At 43.7% G+C, this 22,105-nt stretch overlaps 1 protein-coding gene across 4 annotated transcripts in view; it reads left to right on the forward strand.

The window, feature by feature from the left end:
- The window catches only part of LOC120027181 (rho guanine nucleotide exchange factor 2-like), a 47,313-nt gene that overhangs the window by 13,405 nt on the left and 11,803 nt on the right, over positions 1–22,105 (forward strand). For 2 of the 4 annotated variants that reach the window (XM_038972053.1, XM_038972054.1), the window contains exons 1-16: positions 2,490–2,802; positions 6,596–6,758; positions 8,579–8,646; positions 8,878–8,941; positions 9,256–9,388; positions 11,257–11,366; positions 11,709–11,852; positions 12,171–12,421; positions 12,780–12,905; positions 13,618–13,735; positions 14,020–14,096; positions 15,446–15,617; positions 15,862–15,938; positions 16,119–16,291; positions 16,414–16,481; positions 18,917–19,111. In XM_038972053.1, coding sequence (XP_038827981.1) covers positions 2,740–2,802; positions 6,596–6,758; positions 8,579–8,646; positions 8,878–8,941; positions 9,256–9,388; positions 11,257–11,366; positions 11,709–11,852; positions 12,171–12,421; positions 12,780–12,905; positions 13,618–13,735; positions 14,020–14,096; positions 15,446–15,617; positions 15,862–15,938; positions 16,119–16,291; positions 16,414–16,481; positions 18,917–19,111 — 2,002 coding nt within the window. In that variant the 5' untranslated portion in view covers positions 2,490–2,739. Of the gene's footprint in view, positions 1–2,489; positions 2,803–6,595; positions 6,759–8,578; positions 8,647–8,877; positions 8,942–9,255; positions 9,389–11,256; positions 11,367–11,708; positions 11,853–12,170; positions 12,422–12,779; positions 12,906–13,617; positions 13,736–14,019; positions 14,097–15,445; positions 15,618–15,861; positions 15,939–16,118; positions 16,292–16,413; positions 16,482–18,916; positions 19,112–22,105 lie in introns of those variants that run through there. The other 2 variants (XM_038972056.1, XM_038972055.1) reach the window with 1 other exon arrangement.

Consider the following 22,105-nt stretch of genomic DNA (forward strand, 5'->3'; position numbering starts at 1 on the left):
GTTCAACATAGGAGGGCCAAGCACAGGAATCAGATCTTTCAGTAGTTTAGTTGGAATAGGGTCCAGTATGCAGCTTGACGGTTTAGAGGCCAAGACTATTTTCATCAATGTGTCAAGAGATTTAGTACTAAAACACTTGAGTGTCTCCCTTGATCCTAGGTCCTGGCAGTGTTGTGCAGACTCAGGACAACTGAGCTTTGGAGAAATACGCAGATTTGAAGAGGAGTCCGTAATTTGCTTCCTAATGATCATGATCTTTCGTTAAAGAAGTTTGTGATTTTATCACTGCTGAAGTGAAAGCCATCCTCTCTTGGGGAATGCTGCTTTTTAGTTAGCTTTGCGACAGTATCAAAAATGTATTTTGGATTGTTCTTATTCTCCTCAAGTTGAAAAATAGGATGATCGAGCAGCGGTGAGGGCTCTTCGATACTGCACGGTACTGTCTTTCCAAGCTAGTCGGAAGACTTCCAGTTTGGTGTAGCTCCATTTCCGTTCCAATTTTTTGGAAGCTTGCTTCAGAGCTCGGGTATTTTCTGTATACCAGGGAGCTAGTTTCTTATGACAAATGTTTTTTGTTTGTGTACCATTCAGAGGGTGAATGGGCAGGACACAATATTTAAGTGACTTTGAACAGGGTATGGTAGTAGGTGCCAGGTGCATCGGTTTGTGTCAAGAACTGCAACGCTGCTGGGTTTTTCACACTTAAGTTTCCCGTGTTTATCAAGAATGGTCCACTACCCATAGGACATCCAGCTAACTCCTTAAAAAAAAATCCTGACCAAAGTATCACATCTTCATCTAATCATCAAAAATACGTCTGTACTTATTTGTAACCAGATGGTCTTCTCACCAGATGGTCTTCTCAATCACAAAACCAGTTTCCAACCAGAAAATTGTCATTAAGATATCATGTGCCAAATTTTGCACACTGGGATGGGAATCTGATGGAGAGAGGGTAGGAGAAAGGTAGAGAGCGACTGTGTGAGGGAGTCAAATACACCTTTCAAACCAATACGTTTTTCCGCCAACTATTGCCGACTTTTCTTTATATCTGAAAGCTATTGCCGGCAACAAAGCCTGTACTTTTATTTCCGCCAACCGACCTAGTCATGATTGCGGTAAAGTTCTGCATACGGCTTAGTATGAACATAGCCTTGAATCTTATGGGAAATAAGAGTCAGTGCTGAAACTGCTGTGTTGTGGGCGGGCGTCCACACAGTCTGTCCTCTTTAACTCCCACCCTTCTAATGGGCTGATATATTGATCATTAGCCAGGAGAGCGATTGGGGGAGAGATGGATAGAGGGGTACAGTTAAATTTAAAGAGCTGAGAGAATGGAGAGATGCCATGAGATGGATACAGTTGAGAGAACCGAAAGAGGAAATGAAGAAAAGTGCTTCCTCACCTTTTGAAAGGTACTGTATACATGCTATAACAGACTGAAGTCCCGATTCACCAATAGCCCTATTTGTCATTTTAAAAACACTTCTCAAACAAATTGTGCCATTGTGTCAAAGGACTTCATGACAAGTAGCGCTAGTCAGTCAAATACTCCCTTTGTTTGTTGGGTGTTAGCTAATAGCTACTCAAGCCCAGTTTGAACTATAAACGAATTATACTTCCTCCAACCATATGAGCACTGGGTTGTGTTCATTAGGTCATGCAACGGAAAATGTTTTAAAACCAAATGCAATATTTCTTATTGGGCAAGTCCAGGTACTCCCTCCCTGTTTTGGTCTGTTTTCTTTCATTTGGTTAATAAACACAATCCAGGCATATAGAGTTGGCAACCGATGTTGAGGCAGTGTTGCCATGAGACTGTAACCATTAGCCTCTCCTCAAAATGTCTCTACATTTTGGCTACCACTCCCCACTCACCCCACCCACTTCACATTTCTTACAGCTTCGACGTTTATGCCGCCATTTTCTGCCCACTTTCCTCCATAGAAAATGTCTAAATGAGAATGACATGATCAAAACATGCAATTTAATTTGAGATTGTTATCAACAATGCATTTACAACTCATATAACATGTCAGTATGAATTGACAAGGCATTGATTATGACATCATTGGAAGTGGTCCCCTCAGTGTAAATTGGTAATGCATTTCTCCACTTTTCCAAAGCTCTTCAGCTATTACATGTGAAGTTGCTGTCATCTTATTTCAACACATTTGTGAATATTTGATTTCTGGCTATTTCTGGAATATTATTAGCCTGTGCTTGTCCATTTATCTAGCATGGTGTGTGTGCGTGTGTGTTTTACATTTAGTGACCTCTCCCTCAATCTTCATAGTACCAGAAAGAGCTCAAAAGTTTTCTTGATTTACTACCTTCCATTGTTTTTCTATGTGCTAGCACAGCGCATTGAGTGGTACCACAGAATTGAGAGAAAGAGAGGCTGGTTATGAAACTATGAAACCTCCTCCAGTAGGCGTGATGGTGGATCATCTGAAGTGTAAAAAAACGACTGAATTTCCTGTATGAGAAAGTCGCCTCTTACGCAGCATCAGAGACCGAACCGTTGGAGAAGTTGAACGCGCTATTTTGTAAAGGGGTAATAGTTTGGTTATTACACAGTCCATTTACCCTAGCCATATAATCATATAACTACTTCAGCGTTAACCTCTCAGGGAAGAACAAAACAGGCGGATATTTGAAGTACCTGCTTGACAGCTACAAGCGTTTTGCCTTTATAAGGATTTATCGTACTGGAGAGGAAGGGATCCGATTCTCATCATGTCCAGAGTCGCGGATCTGTCCAAAATTCGACAAGAGAGAATGAGAGAGATTAGTTTACGGGTGAGTAGATGTATTTTGAGGCTTACTATTACTGGCAAACTTCTGACAAGAAAAGTGAAATGCGCAACAAGCACGTTTTTCGAGAGCATCTGTACATACGACTAATACAACTTTAAACTTATACATGTCATTTTAGAATTGGAGACATTATCTTACATTTGGTTATAATAACGTTTAGATTGCGATCATCATTGCAGAAGCACGTAGGCAGTTTTTCAGGAAGTTTGCGCAATATGGAGATGCTTTATAAAAGCAACCGACGCGCTTTCCAATGATGTGCCTGTATGGTGAGAACTGGTCTGGGTACGCTGGAAACGTATACTGTTCATCACATTTTTCTGTTTGGTCATGATTCCCCAGGCGCCATTATTTTGCGCATCGGCACACAGAGTGTTACCACATACTGGAAAGCAAACATGGTCACTGGAAGTAACAGTTTCCATTTGGCCGTTTTTAGGATATATATAGCCTATCAGACACGACTAAAATAACTTATGTTGGAAGTTTTGCCATTTTTGTTTAGATGCTTCTTCCAATCAGAAAGATTACACTATCTGTACAGTATTTGTTCGTTTTTTCAGAAGTACATATGGATGTTATACACCATACATAGCAGGCTACAACAACAAACCAACAGTGCATCATGCTCTTATCATGCAAGTATGCAATATTAAAATATAACATGTTGTGTGTACCATTTTGCCTTCCTATCCTATTCGACTGATACAGCAGGTACTGATTCAATGAGTAATTCTGTTCTGGACAGCGCTGGTCTAGGGTTGCATGTGTGAATCTTTGATTTTATCGAGATCCTGTATGCAATATCAATATCGAATTATATATGTGTGTGTGTGTGCGCATGCTGGTTTCAGGGAGTGAGGACTGAATGTGTCCTTAGTTTTGTTAATGTAGTGATCTTGTGTGTAAGGGAGGACTACATGCATTTGTGCTCAGTGTGCGTTTGACTATAGCAACGGTTGCCATAGAAATGCCACTCTGTTGGTGTGATATCATCTGTTTTCTCAGGCACAGTAGATGGCAGAGAACCGTGGCTTGCCAGCGCCATATAAACATCACTTTCCTACATTGGGGTGTATGTGCGCACATGTATGCCTGTGTATTCCTTTTGCATATTTATTGAACATGAACATAGTATTGGGGTCAGTGCCACCAAATCTATTGGGCACTCATACACTACTACAAACTGGACAGTTAGAGGCTTTGCATGGTCAACTCAAATTCAGGACACACCTATGCTTCCAGTAATTTTGCTGGTATCCTCAGTTCAAATTACACATCGACTCCATTACACTAATCAGACCTGAGTTTAAATAGTATTTGTTTTCTCTTAAATACTTTTGAGTGTTTTACAGAGCCTGCTTGGAGTGCCATATGGGTGGGGTTTGCACTTTTGGGAGTATTCTTTTGGTTTCTTTGCACCAGGCAAGGTCAAGCAATTAAGTATTTGGGGGGGAAAACAAATACCATCTGAACCCAGGTCTGTTCCTAATAAAGGTTGAGAAACACTGCCCTAGTATATCAAAGTCAATATTTTTCCTGAAACGCTTATTACAACACCTGCTGTTGATGTTTTAAAGCCTTTACGGGCTCTTATTTGCTTTGATAGTCCCTAGCACTCCTACACCCTTGTAATTCAAACCCTGATAAAATAGTGACCAGTAAAAACCCCCATCATCACTATGTGATTCCGTATTTTATTATTTTAATTGGAATTGCTACCGGTATGTATGGTCGGTGGTTGTGTTGAACTTAACCAAATGAAATAGGAATACTTCCTACAGTACAGGTGGGAGGGAGCTATTGCAATCTATAGCACACAGGGGAAACTGTAGGCGGCAATGTGTTCAAACGAGAGGGCCGAGGGCGAAGGACAAAGCTCGAGAGTTAGAAATAAAGTGAGAGGGAAGTAGAGAGGGATGGATGGAGAAAGATGGTGCGTGTGTGCGAGACGGAGTATATGACTTCCCGTAGAGCGCAATGACATGGTGCGTTACAGAGCTGTGTGTCAGGTTGAAGGTATAAAGAAAATGTCACATCAGAACCTGATCCAGAGACAGCCACACTCTCTCACATACACACACACACACACACACTGGCCAATATTAGACTGACTCCTCGTTATCTTTTTGTCGTTCAGGGAGACTAAACTTAAATCCATCTCAGGCACTGCTTTGCCCCAGCATCCCTCCAGAGGAAAGAAACCAGGTTACAGGGCCACCTCAATCCACACAGCAATTACAGATCAGTCCTTAATCTGGAGGATAAGCACACACACACATGCACACACATATTTTATGTCACCGCACATACCATACACAGGATACATGGATATTCTAGGAAACGCACACATAGAGGTGTGAAACATACTTTGTGTGTTTATCAGTGAAGTAAACAGGTGGAAGAGTATAAAATGAATCGCCCCTATTATCCATTATCCCATGTCTTTCTCAGTGTTATGCTCCTGACACCTTTTAATGAGAGCACAAACTAACTTCAGCTAAAACAGCGTTTATAGGGAGGACAACTATAGCTGCCTGTCTCCATCACACACCATCTATTTTTTCACTCCCTGATGTATTGCTCACATTAGCACCTAAGCCAATTCTACAGCACTAGGCTATATATTGAGAGAAGAGGAGCATGCAAAAAGGGAGAGGGGAAGTGTGCTCTTGCCTCTGACGCATCAGAAATGACTCATTCTAAACTTCGTTGCTATAGTTCTTGTCGTTTTCCTGTAAAAATGTTAGAGGTAGAGGTTTCGAAGACCCGTTCCAGCATATCAAAATCTGAGGTGATGATGCTAAAATGTAAAGGTAGTATTGGTAAATGTTAACTTTTGAACATCACTATGCCGACTGCTGCTAATTTGAACGGGTCACTCTTGCAAAATACATTTATCTCATAAATAAAAAACTAAACTGTAGAAGTAGTCTCTGGATGAATTCAGAGCAGTGTTTCTCCAATCCTGTCCCCTCAACCCACATTTTTGTTCCGGCCAAGCCCTAACACACAATTCAACCTGATGTGACAAATAATCTACTCATTAAGTCTCGTTTTGTCAACCAGACAATTTATCAGGTGCGTTAGTGCTGTGTGGGCTATGAGATGGTGGGAAACACCATGACGGTCATTGTCTAGACATTTACCACTTGGAAATATTATTATTATGGAAAACTACAGAGAATTTGATTTGATAGAATGTTGTACAGTCATTCTGGCTACCGTGGGTTCCTTTTTTATTGTGATCGTCACAAGGCATCCTCCAAATTTCTTTTCAATAGCAACCTTCAAATGAGAAAAGAGACAAAAGGAAGAGAGAGTGGGAGGTAGTGAGTAAGAAGGTGGAGAAAAACCGTGAAAACGAAGACCCACGTCTATTGTTTCATTATAGGCCTATGTTGTGTAACATGCTGGAGTCATCTTTCTTTCTCTCTCTCATATTAACATCCTCTGCTGGTCATCGCTGTCAGAAAATTCTGACCGGTCTTGTAAATGCTCTTACTTTTACAGTGACATTTGGTTTTGAGACATACCCATACATACTGATCTAATACACAGGGAATCAAGTCTCGTGAGCTCCCTCTTTTGCCGCTGTTGACCTAGCAACAGCTCACCCTGCCCAATTTAGCCACAAAAGAGGAAGCCTTCCCTGTCTACTTCCTGTGCTGGATGACAACAGACAAAAGGCTCTGACCTGTCCACCTCATGTCAACTGTGCCATTGTATGTAATCAGTGCATTCTGCTTCTCTCCTCTTTTTAATTTCCTCCCAGAATAAGGAGAAAGAGCGCATGAGGGAGAGGGAGAAAGAGGCACGGGACAGGGAGGCGCGCTACAGCAACGGGCACCTCTTCACCTCCCTCACCGTGTCGGGGACCACCCTCTGTTCAGCATGCAACAAGAGCATCACTGCCAAGGAGGCCCTCAGCTGCCCCAGTGAGTACTACTAATGCTACTACTAATGCTAATGCTACTACCACTACTAATAAAACTACTACCACACACACACACACACACACACACACACACACACACACACACACACACACACACACACACACAGCACCCCTCTATAGTGTCCCTTAACTGACCAAGTAAGCCTTGCCTACCCACCACATCCTTCAGATACAGGCCTCAGCAAACCACAAAAGCACCTCTAAAGCATACCATACCCTGTACCTCTAAAACCCTAAGATGCTTTAAAATAATGCAGCATCATTTATCAGGACATACATTGTCACATCACTCTATAGTGGCAGAATATCGGGGCACTACCAAAGGGAACAATCTATACCATTCCTTTCCAACCAAATCAACCTGTTAACTCTGTTAAACCGGTTAACTCTCCAAACAAGCAACAGCACAGTAATAAACTACAATGTGACGATCAATTCAGTTAAAATAGTTTGATTATGGACCTTGATCTACATGCAGTCAGATAATGGGTGAGAGTTGGATATGGGGAGCTTCACACCTACTCAAAAACACCTCTCCACTGTCATCACAACTAAATTGGCCTAGAAGAGCTGCAGCCCAATGTGTTTTCATTACATTTGATTTAACTTACAATAGATTGTGCTGGAATACATTTGATTTGGGTCTTATGCTTAGTATTTCTTTTTGAAATATGTAAATTCTAGGAATACATTTTGCCACACAGTTCACACACAAATATACATATTAATTTACGCAAAACCTGCCAAGGTGTGTCAGTCATGCGCACAGGCAAAACATTTCACACACAAATATAGACACAGTCCTGCTCATGACACACACACACACACACACACACACTCCCTTTCCTGTTATGCTGTCAGCCGGTGTACCTCCCCTACTTCACTTTTTCTGCTGGGTAGCATTTCTTCATTGTCTTTCTCAACCAAACCTGATGCAGTTTTCCAGACAGAGAGGGTTGGTCACAGATAACAAACATACCCTGTGTAGTGTCAGGACTGCATTCCCCTGTTCAGATAATAGTCCTGGTGTTGTGTCAGAACTGTGCAACCTATGCTGGCCCTGCACCAAGCTCTTTTCTGATATCCCACATTAACGTAGCCAGGCGCTAACTCAGTTCTTTGCAGCTTCTTCTTATTTTGCGGGGGAGTTAGAGATCAAAGGTCACTCTTTTTGTTTTAGTCTTACAGCGTTGTTCTAATTCCTATTACTCAATTATGAAATATGGAAATGAGTTCCCGGTAACATTTAGGGGTTGGGAAGAATTTACTGAATACCATGGATGCTAGAACACTCACAACTTTGTTTGGCTTGATTTCACAGCACCAAATCAAACAGGTGAATATAAGTAATAGCAAAAACAGTCTTCACTCAAAATATTGTCTTAAAAGATCTCACAGGGAGTCATGATTGCCTTTTTTTCAGTGTGTAAGCCTACTAAGTAGGCTTTAAGTCCAGATTTAGGTCAGACAAGTGTTAAGGGTGGGCGGTGGAGGGGCTCGAGGGTTCCAAAACACCCCTGGTTCTCCTCCCCTCCGGCAGTTATCTAAACCCTTACTTCCTGTTCACAAACCCTGTACAGGAAGTCAAAGTTATTTGAAACAATGGCCACAAACAAGGCAGGGGGGAGAAAGAGAGGGAGATGCTCACCATATATTCAAAGTGTCTCCATATTCGATATGACATAAAATAGAAGAACAGAATGAGGGACAAAATATCCATATAGGGTAGGGGGGACATTGAGAGTGAGAGGAGAGAGAGAAAATAGTTGAGTGAGTCTCGTGTGTTTCTTTTTCTCACAGCTTGTAGTGTCACCATCCACAACCGCTGTCGAGACACGTTGCCCAACTGTGCCAAAATGAAACAGAGGGTAAGAGATGATAATACTGAGTAAATATATAATTTAAACATTAGACTGGTGCCTTTCCATGACACACAAAATTATGGGAATTGCACAAGAAATACACAATTAATTGTGTAATATATGGATATTTGCCTTTGATATGCTATCTGTATATTGCAACCTTATTCTACTACATATACAAGTATGTAATAATAAGTGCCGTGGTATATGATATTGAACTGTATTCTGTAACCACAGCAACAGAAGATGGCTCTCATGAGGAACAACTCAGCTCTGCAGAACGTAACCCTTCGTACCAAAAGTGAGGACATGCAAACACACAGACGTGCCCCACGTAGGCACACACGCTACAAATTTAGAATTCTTTATTACATACGCGAAGGAAAAATATTTTTTCACTATTGGACTAGAATGTAATAACAATGTCAGTTTTGCAATTGAGCAGGAGTTGCTATGGTTTCACTTTTAAACCCCTTAATTGCATCTGTGGAGACTCCTTTTCCACTTAGTTTTCCTTTTCCATTATTCCACTATATTTCTCTTCCCTCTTCTTCCTTCCCCTCTTCCTCCTACTCCTCCCCCCCCCCCCCTCCTCCTATATCTACTCCTTGTTAGCCCCCATGATGAGGGAACGCCCCAGCTCAGCCATCTACCACTCTGACAACCTCCGCCAATCCCTGCTGGGCTCGCGCCGTGGACGCTCCGGTCTTTCCCTCTCCAAGAGCGTTTCCACCAATAACATTACAGGGTGAGCCCCGCCACCTCCTGCTCATTGGCCAAAACAGAAAAAGAAGTGGGAGGGTACGAGAGAAACCTCAGGCAATCTTGTCATTGACATTAATAGTGACATCATGCCTATATGTCTGCCACATATACACTTTTCATAGTAGAAATGAAAGTCCCACACACTGTGTGTGTGTGTTACAGTGCATTTGGAAAGTATTCATACGCCTTCCCTCTTTCCACATTTTGTTGCGTTACAGCCTTATTCTAAAATTGATTATTTTTTCTCATCAATCTATACACAATTCTCCATGATGACAAAGCAAAAATAGGTTTTTAGAAATTTTTGCAAATGTTAAAAGTTAAAAAACATACCTTATTTACATAAGTATTCAGACCCTTTGCTATGAGACAAGAAATTGAGCTCCGGTGCATCCTATTTCCTTTGATCATCCTTGAGATGTTTCTACAACTTGATTGGAGCCCACCTGTGGTATATTCAATTGATTGGACATAATTTGGAAAGGCACACACCTGTCTATGTAAGGTCCCACAGTTGACAGTGTATGTCAGAGCAAAAACCAAGCCATGAGGTCGAAGGAATTGTCCGTAGAACTCCAAGACAGGATAGTGTCTAGGCACAGATCTGGGGAAGAGTACCAAAGAACACAGTGGCCTCCATCATTCTTAAATGGAAGAAGTTTGGAACCACCAAGACTCTTCTTAGAGCTGGCCACCCGGCCAAACTGAGCAAACGGGGGAGAAGGGGCTTGGTCAGGGAAGTGACCAAGAACCCGATGGTCACTCTGCCAGAGCTCCAGAGTTCCTCTGTGCAGATGGGAAAACCTTCCAGAAGGACAACCATCTCTGCCCCACTCCACCAATCAGGCCTTTGTGGAAGCCACTCCTTAGTGAAAGGCACATGACAGCCAAGACACAATGCAGGAGTGGCTTCGGGACAAGTCTCTGAATGTCCCAGCCAGAGCCCGAACGTCTCTGGAGAAACCTGAAAATAGCTGTGCAGCGACGCTCCCCATCCAACCTGACAGAGTTTGAGAGGATCTGCAAAAACGAATGGGAGAAACTCCCCAAATACAGGTGTGCCAAGCTTGTAGCGTCATATGCAAGAAGACTTGAGGCTATAATCGCTGGCAAAGGTGCTTCAACAAAGTACTGAGTAAAGGGTCTGAATACTTATATAAATGTTATATTTGAGTTATTTTTTTAAATACACATTTGCAAAATAATCTAAACTGTCATTGTGAGGTGTTGTGTGTAGATTGATGAGGGGGGAAACAAATTTTATCAATTTTAGAATAAGGCTTTAACGTAACAAAATGTGGAAAAAGTCAAGGGGTCGGAATACTTTCTGTGTGTGTGTGTGTGGTGTTTTATCAGTTTTGGTTTGATCTTACAAGGTTCAGACATGTATAATAACTGTCAGCAGTTGGTGATAGAGGAGCAGTGGCAGATTCCAGTCTACTGAATGTGTGAACTAACATGTTTATCTACACATGGCATATGCCTCATCTGTATGTGTGTGTGTGTGTGTCTCAGGACATAAGCATGAACGGTAATATTCACAGTGGCTCGTACATTGGTGCGTTTTGTGATTTTGTACCATTGTAATCATGTGTGTCTCTGTGTATCCCAATGCATGGATGGGTGTGCGCGCGTGTGTTTCGTCTCTGCTTGTCCTTTGTGTGATTTGTATCTGTATCACCGTTTTTGTCTTGTTTTTTCTGTGTGCTCATACATATTTATGTTGATGGTTTCTGTGTGTGTATACTGTACCTGCATGTGTATATTATACATGTTTCTTGGTGCATGTGTATATATATATGTGTGTTTTTGTCCGTGTGTGTGTGTGTCCTCGTCCATGCCTCTACATAGGAACCTGAATGATGACTCTCCCTTGGGGCTGCGCAGGATCCTGTCCCAGTCCACAGACTCGCTCAACTTCAGGAACAGAGCCATGTCCATGGAGTCGCTCAACGATGAGGGTAAGACACAGTGACGTGGTTGTGCCTTCCTGGGATTGAATGTGGGACATTTGTGCTCTGTATTTGCTATTGATCTTAAGTCTAGGCGCACAGATTGTGTAGCTTATGCAAGTCTTTGTGTCTGGGACAAGGTTGCATCTGTTACGTAGGGAAAACCTCAGGGATTCGGGATAAGAACCTAAAAGGGATATTGGCAACTGTCATGTCCTTGTCTACCTTGAAAGTGATAATAAAAAATGATAGATTGTCCGGAGCAACTTTAGAACTGTGAACATTTGAGGCATTGATGGTCTGTTTTTGTCCGTTTGTTGTTTACGCTGGATGAATGTTTTCCTCTCTCAGGGGAAGAGTACTACACCTCCATGCTGGAAGAAATGGAGATTGAGGGGCGGGATTTTGAGGCGGACTCATGGAGCATGGCGGTGGACTCGGGCTACCTGCAGACGCATCGCAAAGACATCATCAAGCGGCAGGACGTCATCTATGGTGAGAGCAGTGACATGCACTTGAACCTCTTTCCCTTTGTGGTGAAAAGGCCATGGGCTGGGCAATGAAAAAGTGGCTACTGGAGGGTGCTACTTCTTTCAGATCATGGCCACAATCCACTACTGTTGTGCCCTTGAGCAAGGTACCTAACACCGACATAGCTCCAGGGGTGCAGCTGACCCTGTGCGTCCTCCCAAATTGTCATGTGTGTTCTACGTGTTTCTGGCAGGTTATGAACAGAGCAAAATATGAATGTTCTTTCACCAGATGTTACATGTTACATGATCGACTCTTTCTTTGCGTTTCTGTCTTCCTCAGAGTTGATCCAGACAGAGCTGCACCATGTGCGGACGCTGCGCATCATGGAGAGGGTGTTCCGCCAGGGCATGCTGGAGGAGGTGCAGCTTGAGCCGGGCGTGGTGCACGCCATCTTCCCCTGCCTAGACCGTCTCACCGCCATACATGCCCGCTTCCTGGCACAGCTGCTCACCCGGCGCAACCACAGCCTACAGCCTGGCAGCACCTACAACTTCACTATCCATCAGCTGGGAGATGTGCTACTGGAACAGGTAGGATGACATGGAAATTATACCCACTGCCTTATGTAACTGACTTGCCTAGTTAAATAAAGGTTAAGTAAAAATACAAATAATTACAAAATAAAATATGTGATCTATACATTTCCCATCCTTGTGGATCATTCATTCTTTTCAAATTCTGAGAAACTCTGGCCTTTATTGTCATACGTAATCTTAACTACACTGTACAAACAGAGGAGTATGGTCCTCCCCTGGTTCCTCTCGAGGTTTCTTCCTTCTAGGGAGTTTATCTTAGCCACTCTGCTTTTGATTGGTCTTTGGGGTCTAGGCCAGGGTGCTTTATGTTGATTTGATTTGATTTGATTGATTGACGGATTGTTTCTCTCAGTTCTCGGGCCAGTGTGCTGACGAGATGAGGAAGACCTACGCTGAGTTCTGCAGCCGCCACCTGAAGGCTGTCAAGCTGTACAAGGAGCTGCTGGCCAGAGACAAGAGGTTCCAGTACTTCATACGGGTAAGACCGAGGGAGAGAGAGAGAAAAACAAGATGTGACTTTATGACATTTTTTACTTCTGAAACTTTTTGGGAATGTTTTGGCAATATTCACAGAATGTATTTCATGTCAATAAAAACATTGAATTGAGATGGGGATAGAGTGAACAACTGAGACCAGGGAGAGCTTTTGTGTTTATGTAAAAAAAAAAAAATAGAAACCCACAAATTTTGTCACCACTGCTGAAGTCTTACTTGTGATGATCATGCTATTTGGTAGTTTCATATTCCTTAGCAGAGAGAAAGAATGAGAGAGGGGGCACAGAGAAAGAACAATAGGCCAATGGAAATGTTCGTGTGCATGTACTTTTTCTATTGTAAATGGTATGTTTTATCTTTCATTTAGATTTAAAGCTCTTCAAGCTAGTTTTGAGGGTGTATCATTCATATCAATTGATATCTCCAGAATTCCGGTGAAAAAAATGATTTGCTCTTGATTGCATTACAAAACACAAATATTTGTTGTTTTCCATCGATCCTTCTGTTTGCTGCTTTTCCTGTTTTTCCTCACCTGTTTTTGTCTTGTTCATATTCATGTCTTCCTTTCTCCTGCTGTTTCACTCTTCTTTCCCTCTCACTCTCTCGTGCTCTCTTTCACACTAACTCGATCTTTCTCTATCACTTTCTCTCCCTTCTGTCTCATCTTTAATCTCTCTTTTCCGCTCTCTATTCAGCGGGTGTGTCGGGGTCACCTGTTGCGTCGCCATGGCGTCCAGGAGTGCATCCTGTTGGTCACTCAGCGCATCACCAAGTACCCCGTACTCATCCAGCGTATCCTTGACAACACCAAGGGTGAGAACAAGACCCCGTGAATAAAGCAAATGGAACCAGGGGCGAGGGTGATAAGTCATGCTCACATTAGAATAAAATATATTGTTGGGGGAAGCTAAATATAACGTGGGGTATCAAAAATGTAGCCAAACTATGCCAGCTTTTTATATCATGAGACGAGGTTCCTCAGAACTAACTAAAAGCACAGGGTCTTTAAAGGCAATGACTGAGCATGGTTAAAAACAGCACTACTAATAATGTCTAACCCCCTTATAACCCTCTCTCTTTCTCGCTCCCTTAACCAGACAATGAAGAGGAGGCCTCCTGTCTGACCCAGTCTCTGACTCAGATCAGGGAGCTACTTACCTCAGTGGACCACCAGGTGCTTTACTCCTCTATTAATCCATTTATAGTTTGATTTACTCAGGTTATTACTGAGATCAATTCTGACATTAACTAACACCTCTTAGTCAGATTAAAATAAAGGACGCCATTTTGACTTTCCACACTATCTATAAACCTGTCCTTTTACTATGTCCATGAGAAAGTGGCAATTACACAGTGCAGAAAATACATTGCACACTGACACTATTGTGAACCAGTTTTGTGTTCATTAGGGCAGGGGTTCCCAAACTTTTTCACTTGGGGGGGGGCGCGCCTTCCAGCATTGGGGAACATCCTGCACCACGTCTATTTCTATGGGCACAAGCACTGTTCATGACACAAACTGTTCATACCCCTCTTGTTGGTGAGGAGAATTTTGCAGGTTTAAAGCTTATTTCCAGCAATTCTACACATTTTGTCATGGGGTGCAAAGAAAAGTGTTAAGATTTCCCTTCACTGGAACTAAGGGGCCTAGCCCAAAACCATGAAAAACATCCCCAGACCATTATTCCTCCTCCACCAAACTTTATAGTTTGCACTATGCATTGGGGCAGGTAGCATTCTCCTGGCATCCGCCAAACCCAGATTCGCCCTTCGGACTGTCAGATGGTGAAGCGCGATTAATCAATCCAGAGAACGCGTTTCCACTGCTCCAGAGTCCAATGGCGGTGAGCTTTACACCACTCCAGCCAACACTTGGCATTGCACATGGTGATCTTAGGCTTGTGTGCGGCTGCTCGGCTATGGAAACCCATTTCATGAAGCTTGCACAGAACAGTTCTTGTGCTGACGTTATACAGAACTCGGCTGTCCCGTTCTGTGAGCTTGTGTGGCCTACCACTTTGCGGCTGAGCCGTTGTTGCTCCTAGATATTTCCACTTCAAAATAACAGCACTTACAGTTGACCAGGACAGCTGTAGCAGGGCAGAAATTTGACAAACTGACATGTTGAGAATGTGGCATCCTATGACGGTGCCACGTTGACAGTCACTAAGATCTTCAGTAAGGCTATTCTACTTCCAATGTTTGTCTATGGAGATTGCATGGCGGTGTGCTCTATTTTATACACTTTGCTGTCAGCAACAGGTGTGGCTGAAATAGCTGAAACAATTAATTTGATGGGGTGGCCACATACTTTTATGTATATATAGTGTATATTATTACATTTTTTGGAGGGAGGGACCCCCACACCCCCCCTGCCGACCCCTCGCACCCGCCACAGTTTGGGAACCACTGCATTAGGGCATGTAAATGGATGATTCTCATTGGACAGGTCCAGGTAGTCCCGCCCTGTTTCAGTCCATTTGCTTTCATTCAGTGCCTAATGATCATGACCCTGCTGTCCAGGTGATGGAGCTTGAGCGGACCCAGAGACTGCAGGAGATCCGGGCCAGGCTGGACCCTCGCGCCGAGGCCAAGGTGAGGGACGGTGGCCTGTTCAGAGGAGGAGAGTTGCTCCGCAGGAGACTCATCCATGAGGGAATGCTGCTCTGGAAAACCCCTGGGTCCAGGCTCAAAGGTGTGTGTGTGTGTGTTGAAGGGTTTGTGTGTGTGTGTCTGTATGTGTGGCTGAGGACAGGCTATTTGTAATGGCTTGAGTGGAATGGATGTATTAACAGTATCAAACACATGGAAACCAGCCTCCACTAGCTTAATTTGTCACAGAAGTTTGTAGGTGATGGAACTATCCCCAAAACATGTTGTTTAACCATGTTTTAAAGGAGGTTTTTATTTTGTGTGCGTGTGCATGCGTGTGTGTTTAGATGTGCAGGTCCTGCTGATGACAGACATCCTAGTGTTCCTACAGGAGAAAGACCAGAGGTTCATCTTTCCTTGCCTAGTAAGTACAAACACACACGCTTACACTCTCTCTCTCACTCTCACTCACACAATGACAAACAAAAAACACTTGTGTGTGTATATAGACTTGTTTTGTCACAATTTAATATACCGTATGGGGAAGTCAGGGAATATAGCAGCTCTCCTTCTTTCTCTCCTCTCTCCCTCTCCCTCTTTGCAGGACAAGTCTCCGGTCCTCTCCCTGCAGAACCTCATGATTAGGGAGATAGCCAATCAGGAGCGAGGGCTCTTCCTCATCAGTGACTCCTCTCCTCCGGAGATGTATGAGGTCCATGCTGCCTCGAAAGATGACAAGAACACCTGGATACGCCTCATACAACACACTGTCAGAAGGTACAGACAGACAGACACACACACACACACACACACACACACACACACACACACACACACACACACACACACACACACACACACACCACTCATACACTCAAAAATTTTTTTTGTCTCTGCAGTTGTCCTTCCAGGGAAGAGTTCCCACTCATAGAGACTGAAGACAAGGCCCTTCTGAGACGACTGAAAGGTCAGCAATGAACACACACTCATACAGATCAATATGTAATGTAGAGATGGCAAGATTGCGCGGACAGACAAGGCAGCCCTATTTCTAGATCCAACTTTGCACTATTTCGTTTTTTGTATTATTTCTTATTTTATTTGCTCAGAACATTTATGGTAAATTTTCCTATAACCGACAAGAACTTCTGGACCCCAAATTTGACTTCCCAGACCTGAACCCTTTGTTTGGGTTACACAAAGCAGCCCCATTCATCCCGGGTGATTTACCAAAAAGATGCCGCCGAAGGAGAGCTAGGGGAGCTGTCGTTCTAGTCAGTCTCCGTAGAAGGGCAAACCACCCACTGCTTCCGAGTATATTACTTGCTAATATACAGTCTCTGGACAATAAGGTAGATGAGCTCAGGGTGAGGTTCTCCTTCCAGAGGGACACAAGAGATTGTAACATAATTTGTCTTACAGAGACATGGCTATCCCCAGCTACACCTTCTCCGTTCACACAGTCTGTTTGCTTCTCCGTATATCGCGCGGACAGGAAGAAAGAACTCTCCGGGAAAAGCAAAGGTGGACGTGTATGTTTCATGATTAATAACTCATGCTGTGATTGTGGCCACGTATAAAAAATGAAAACCTTTTGCTCTCCCCATCTGGAATACCTCTCCATCAAATGTCGGTTTTTGTCATGGCCGTTTATATCCCCCCTCAAGCCGACACCACGGTGGCACTCAAGGAGCTATACAGGACTTTGAGCAAGCTGGAAACCACATATCCTGAGGCCGCATTTATTGTAGCTGGGAAATTCAACAAAGGAAATCTGAAGAAAATTCTCCCGTGGTAGGCCTGATTACCAAAAATGATGAGACAGCCTACAGGGAGGAGTCTAGAGCCCTGGCGGAGTGGTCCCAGGAAAATAACCTCTCCCTCAACGTAAAAAAACCCCCAGAAGGAGCTGAATGTGGACTACAGGAGACCGAAGAGAGAGCACACCCACATCCACATTGACAGGGCCGCATTAGAGAGGGCCAAAAGCGTCAAGTTCCTTGGCGTGAACATCACTGATGACCTGAAATGGTCCAACCACACCTGCACCTTGGTAAAGGCATTGTCGCGCCTCTTCAACCTCAGGAGGCTGAAGAAATTCAGCATGGCCCCCAAGACCCTCACAAACTTCTACAGATGCACCATTGAGAGCATTCTGTTGGGCTGCATCACCGCCTAGTACGGCAATTGCACCTCCCTCAACCGCATAGCTCTCCAGAGGGTGGTGCAGTGCACCCAACGCATTACAGGGGGCACGCTGCCTGCCCTCCAGGACATTTACAGCACTCCATGTCAAAGGAAGTCCAAGAAGATCATCAAGGACCTCCGCCAACCGAGTCACGGTCTGTTCACCATCTTGCATACAGACAGTACATGAGCATCAAAGCCGGGACCGAGAGACTGAAAAACAGCTATCTCCAGGCCATCCGACTGTTGAACAGCCATCACTAGCCGTCTACCTGCCATACTTCACCTTGAGACTTATGCACCATGTGTATAGTCATTGATCGCTGGTCACATCATATTCTGTTGTTTACTCACTGTGTACTCACCACATTAATATTCTGGATCATGTCTTGATTTTTGATTGTCTCACAAATACAATAAAAACATTCTACTGCACTGTTGGAGCTAGTAACTTAACCAATTTGCTGCACCTGCTATAACGCCTGCAAATCTTTGTATGCGGCCAATAAACTTTGATGTGCTTATACCTACGTAAAATCTAAAGTGTTTGTACATAGGAACTCCATATTTCACTTCTTCTCTACACTATCCTCGCTCTCTTCCTTTCTACCTCCATCGTTCTCTTTATCAATCCCTTTGACCAAATCCATCCCTTCCTTTTTCTCTCTCCACCTCTCCCTTTCAATCTCTATCTCTCTCTCTCTCCTTTCCTCTTCGTTCCCCACCCCACATCTTTCCCTCTCTACATGGGGCTTACAGTACAATGTGCAGTTCTCGCTCTGTGTGTAGGAGGATAAGTGTGAAGCCTGACTCCTACTCAGGCCCAGTGGAGGATCTCATCAAACTCAGTCTATACATCACAGCCTTTCTCTCTCTCATTTTCACTCTTGCTCTCTCTTGGTCACTCTCTCTCTGACTACAATCTTTCTTGCTCACTTGTACTCCTGCACTTCCCTCTCTCCCTTCCCCTTCTCTCGCTATCTCTCACAATCTCTTATAGCTGACATCCAACTGAACAATGTGTGAATATGATTGCCCCCTACTTTTAAGTCGAGGTCTTGAGGACCATCATGTCAGGTTTTCCCTCTCTCCCCTCCCTCTTTCTCCCTTTCCTTCCCTCTTTCTCTTTCTCTTTTTCTCTCTACTCCACCTATTTCCACCCCCCCGCCCCCATCCCTTCCATCTTCCTTTCTCTACCTTCATCTCTCCTTCCAGCGGACATCCAGCAGAAGGACCGGGAGGTGCTGGAGCTGCTCCAGGAGCGAGTCACCCTGTTCTCGGACCTGGCCGAGGTGACAGGGGGCCAGGAGATCATGCTGCCGGGGGGCCCCAACTCCCGGAACCTGTTCCGGGCTGACATGCCCCAGGTGCCGCTTGGCGAGAGACTGCTCACGGATGCCATCGCAGAGGGTGAGGGGTTGGTGGTGGGGGAGAAAAAGTGAAGAAGATAGGTAGGGTAATAGACAGAAGGATGGAGAGCAAGTTTCTCAGTTTCAAGAAAATCAGCACGAAAGCTTAATGGAATTATAATGAATTTAAGTGTTGCTATGACAGCTGTCAAAAATAGTCAATTATTGTCAGCATGGTGTGCTTCTTCATGCAATGGCATCAGTTGGAGCATGTCCATGCCACAACGAAAGCTTGTGAGTGCATTGCTGATGTTGTTTTTTTCTTGAGATATATAAGGTCTGTTCTCTGTGATTACATTTTGTGCTCATAATGGGCTCTTAGCATTGCCATCTCTTCCTTTCTCCTGTCTCACCGTTCCACTACAGTTTCATTGGGTGGGGGCGCGGGCACCTGTTTAGTGCGCACTGTTTTGGCTTTTTTGACGTCTGAGGTGTAGTTTCAGACAGAGGCTCAGAATCAGAAGAATCTCATCAGAGATGTCATGGTTAATTTCTTCCCCACCATCTGAGTCGTTTTCATTTGGATTTTGTAGCAACGCTAACGCAGCATGTGCATCCATTCGTCTTGGTCTTCTTGCCGTTGTAAATTCTGCACGCTCTCACTGTGTATGTACTCCAAGTTGGCCAGAGTAGACTGATAAAACTGCCTGGATTTGGTGGACTGATATATGGTAAGTACCATTATGAGATTATAACTAGAATATATTAATACAATAGCATGGCAAGCCCTGTTCTTCATTCACAATTGGTGATTACATAATTATGCATCGTTCTTCCTCTCTCTCGTCAACTCACCCATTCTCCCCCTTTCTCCCCCATCATACTTTACTTCATTTATTTAATCTGTTATGTGTGTGAAATTAGTTTATCAACTGGGCACGGCACCTTCATGTCGGAAGAAGGAGCGGAGCAGGCCCTACTGTCGGTAGGAGTGGCGGCATTGGGGGAACACCATTCAAAAAATGACATTCCCCTTCTAAAACTGGTCATAACTCCAGTTCTGTTTGTGATATTAGATTCTAACAACCACAGTGTATTATATAGACTTATTTAGGAAAAGTCAAGGACGGAATGGGGCATGACTTTAAGAATAAATTAATTAATGAGCAGTTCAAATGACTGCTTTAACGGTTCTAGTGTTAACTGACTTCAACGATACTTCAAAGTTGCCATGTTCTCGGTTGTACTTGGCAATCAACTGTTGCTATTACTTTCCTCATTATTCATCGGATGCATGTGCAATGTGTTGGCACAAAATAGCTGCCAGGTGGTGGCTCAGTTGCCAAACATACCATACATTTCAGATGACTGACTTCAAAGTTCCCTCCATAGAAGGCCATTGGTTGGCTTACATTACGGATTTACTTTACTTGGACCCGTCAAACAGACATTTGAATTGTGTACTGTCTGTACAATTTTAGATAAGTTTAATTGTCCTCTGAGAAGGAAATTATTTTTCAAAGCCTTGTACATTGCCTTCAGAAAGTATTCATACTTAGACTTAGTCCACATTGTGTTGTTAAAGCCTGCATTTAAAATGGATTACATATTTGTTTTTACCACCCATCTATACACAATACCCCATAATGAAAGTGATTTTTTTGAACATTTATTGAAAATGAAAGAGAAATCTCATTATCATAAGTATTAACACCCCTGAATCAATACTTTATAATAGCAACTTAGGCAGTGATTACAGCTGTGAGTCTTTCTGGGTAAGTCTCTAAGAGCTTTCCACACCTGGATTGTGCAACATTTTATTTAAAAAAAAAAAAAATTTACCCACTTTTTCCCCCAATTTTCGCGGTATCCAATTGCTAGTAATTACTATCTTGTCTTATTGCTACAACTCCCGTACGGGCTCGGGAGAGACGAAGGTCGAAAGCCATGCGTCCTCCGAAACACAACCCAACCAAGCTGCACTGCTTCTTAACACAGTGCGCCTCCAACCCGGAAGCCAGCCGCACCAATGTGTCGGAGGAAACACCGTGCACCCGGCTCCCTTGGTTAGCGCGCACTGCGCCCGGCCCGCCACAGGAGTCGCTGGTGCGCGATGAGACAAGGATATCCCTACCGGCCAAACCCTCCCTAACCCGGACGACGCTAGGCCAATTGTGCGTCGCCCCACGGACCTCCCGGTCGCGGCCGGCTGCGACAGAGCCTGGGCGCGAACCCAGAGTCTCTGGTGGCGCAGCTAGCGCTGCGATGCAGTGCCCTAGACCACTGCGCCACCCGGAGGCGGATTGTGCAACATTTGCACATGATTTTTTTATTTTATTCTTCAAGCTCTGTCATTGCTAGACAACCAGTAGATTTAAGTCAAAACTGTATCTCAGCCATATCAGGAATATTCACTGTCTTCTTGGTAGGCATCTCCAATGTAGATTTGGCCTTGTGTTTTAGGTTATTGTCTTTCTGAAAAGGTGAATTCATCTCCCAGTGTCTGGTGGAAAGGAAGACTGAACCAGGTTTTCCTCTAGGACTTTTCCTTTGCTTAGCTCCATTTAGTTAATTTCTTTATCCTGAAAATCACCCCAGTCCTTAACGATTACAAGCATACCCATAACATGATACAGCCACCCACGCTGCTTGGAAATATGGAGAGTGGTACTCCATAATGTATTGGATTTGCACCAAACATAACATGTTGTATTCAACACAAAAAGTGAATTGCTTTGCCACATTTTTTACAGTATTACTTTGATGCCTTGTTGCAAATAGGATGCACGGTTTTGGAATATGTTTTATTCTGTACAGGCTTCCTTTTCACTCTGTCAATTAGGTTAGTATTGTGGAGTAACTACAATGTTGATCCATCCTCAGTTGTCTTGGCCATAAGGGAAGGGAAAGGGTATACCTAGTCAGCTGCACAACTGAATGCATTCAACTGAAATGTGTCTCCCACATGCCTTAATCAACGGGTGTCTTAATAGACGTCCACGTCATCGTGGGATTTGAACCAGCAGCCTTTCGGTTACTGGCCCAAAGCTCTTAT

The sequence above is a fragment of the Salvelinus namaycush genome, chromosome 32 (assembly GCF_016432855.1).
Source record: "Salvelinus namaycush isolate Seneca chromosome 32, SaNama_1.0, whole genome shotgun sequence".
Lineage (NCBI taxonomy): Eukaryota > Metazoa > Chordata > Actinopteri > Salmoniformes > Salmonidae > Salvelinus > Salvelinus namaycush.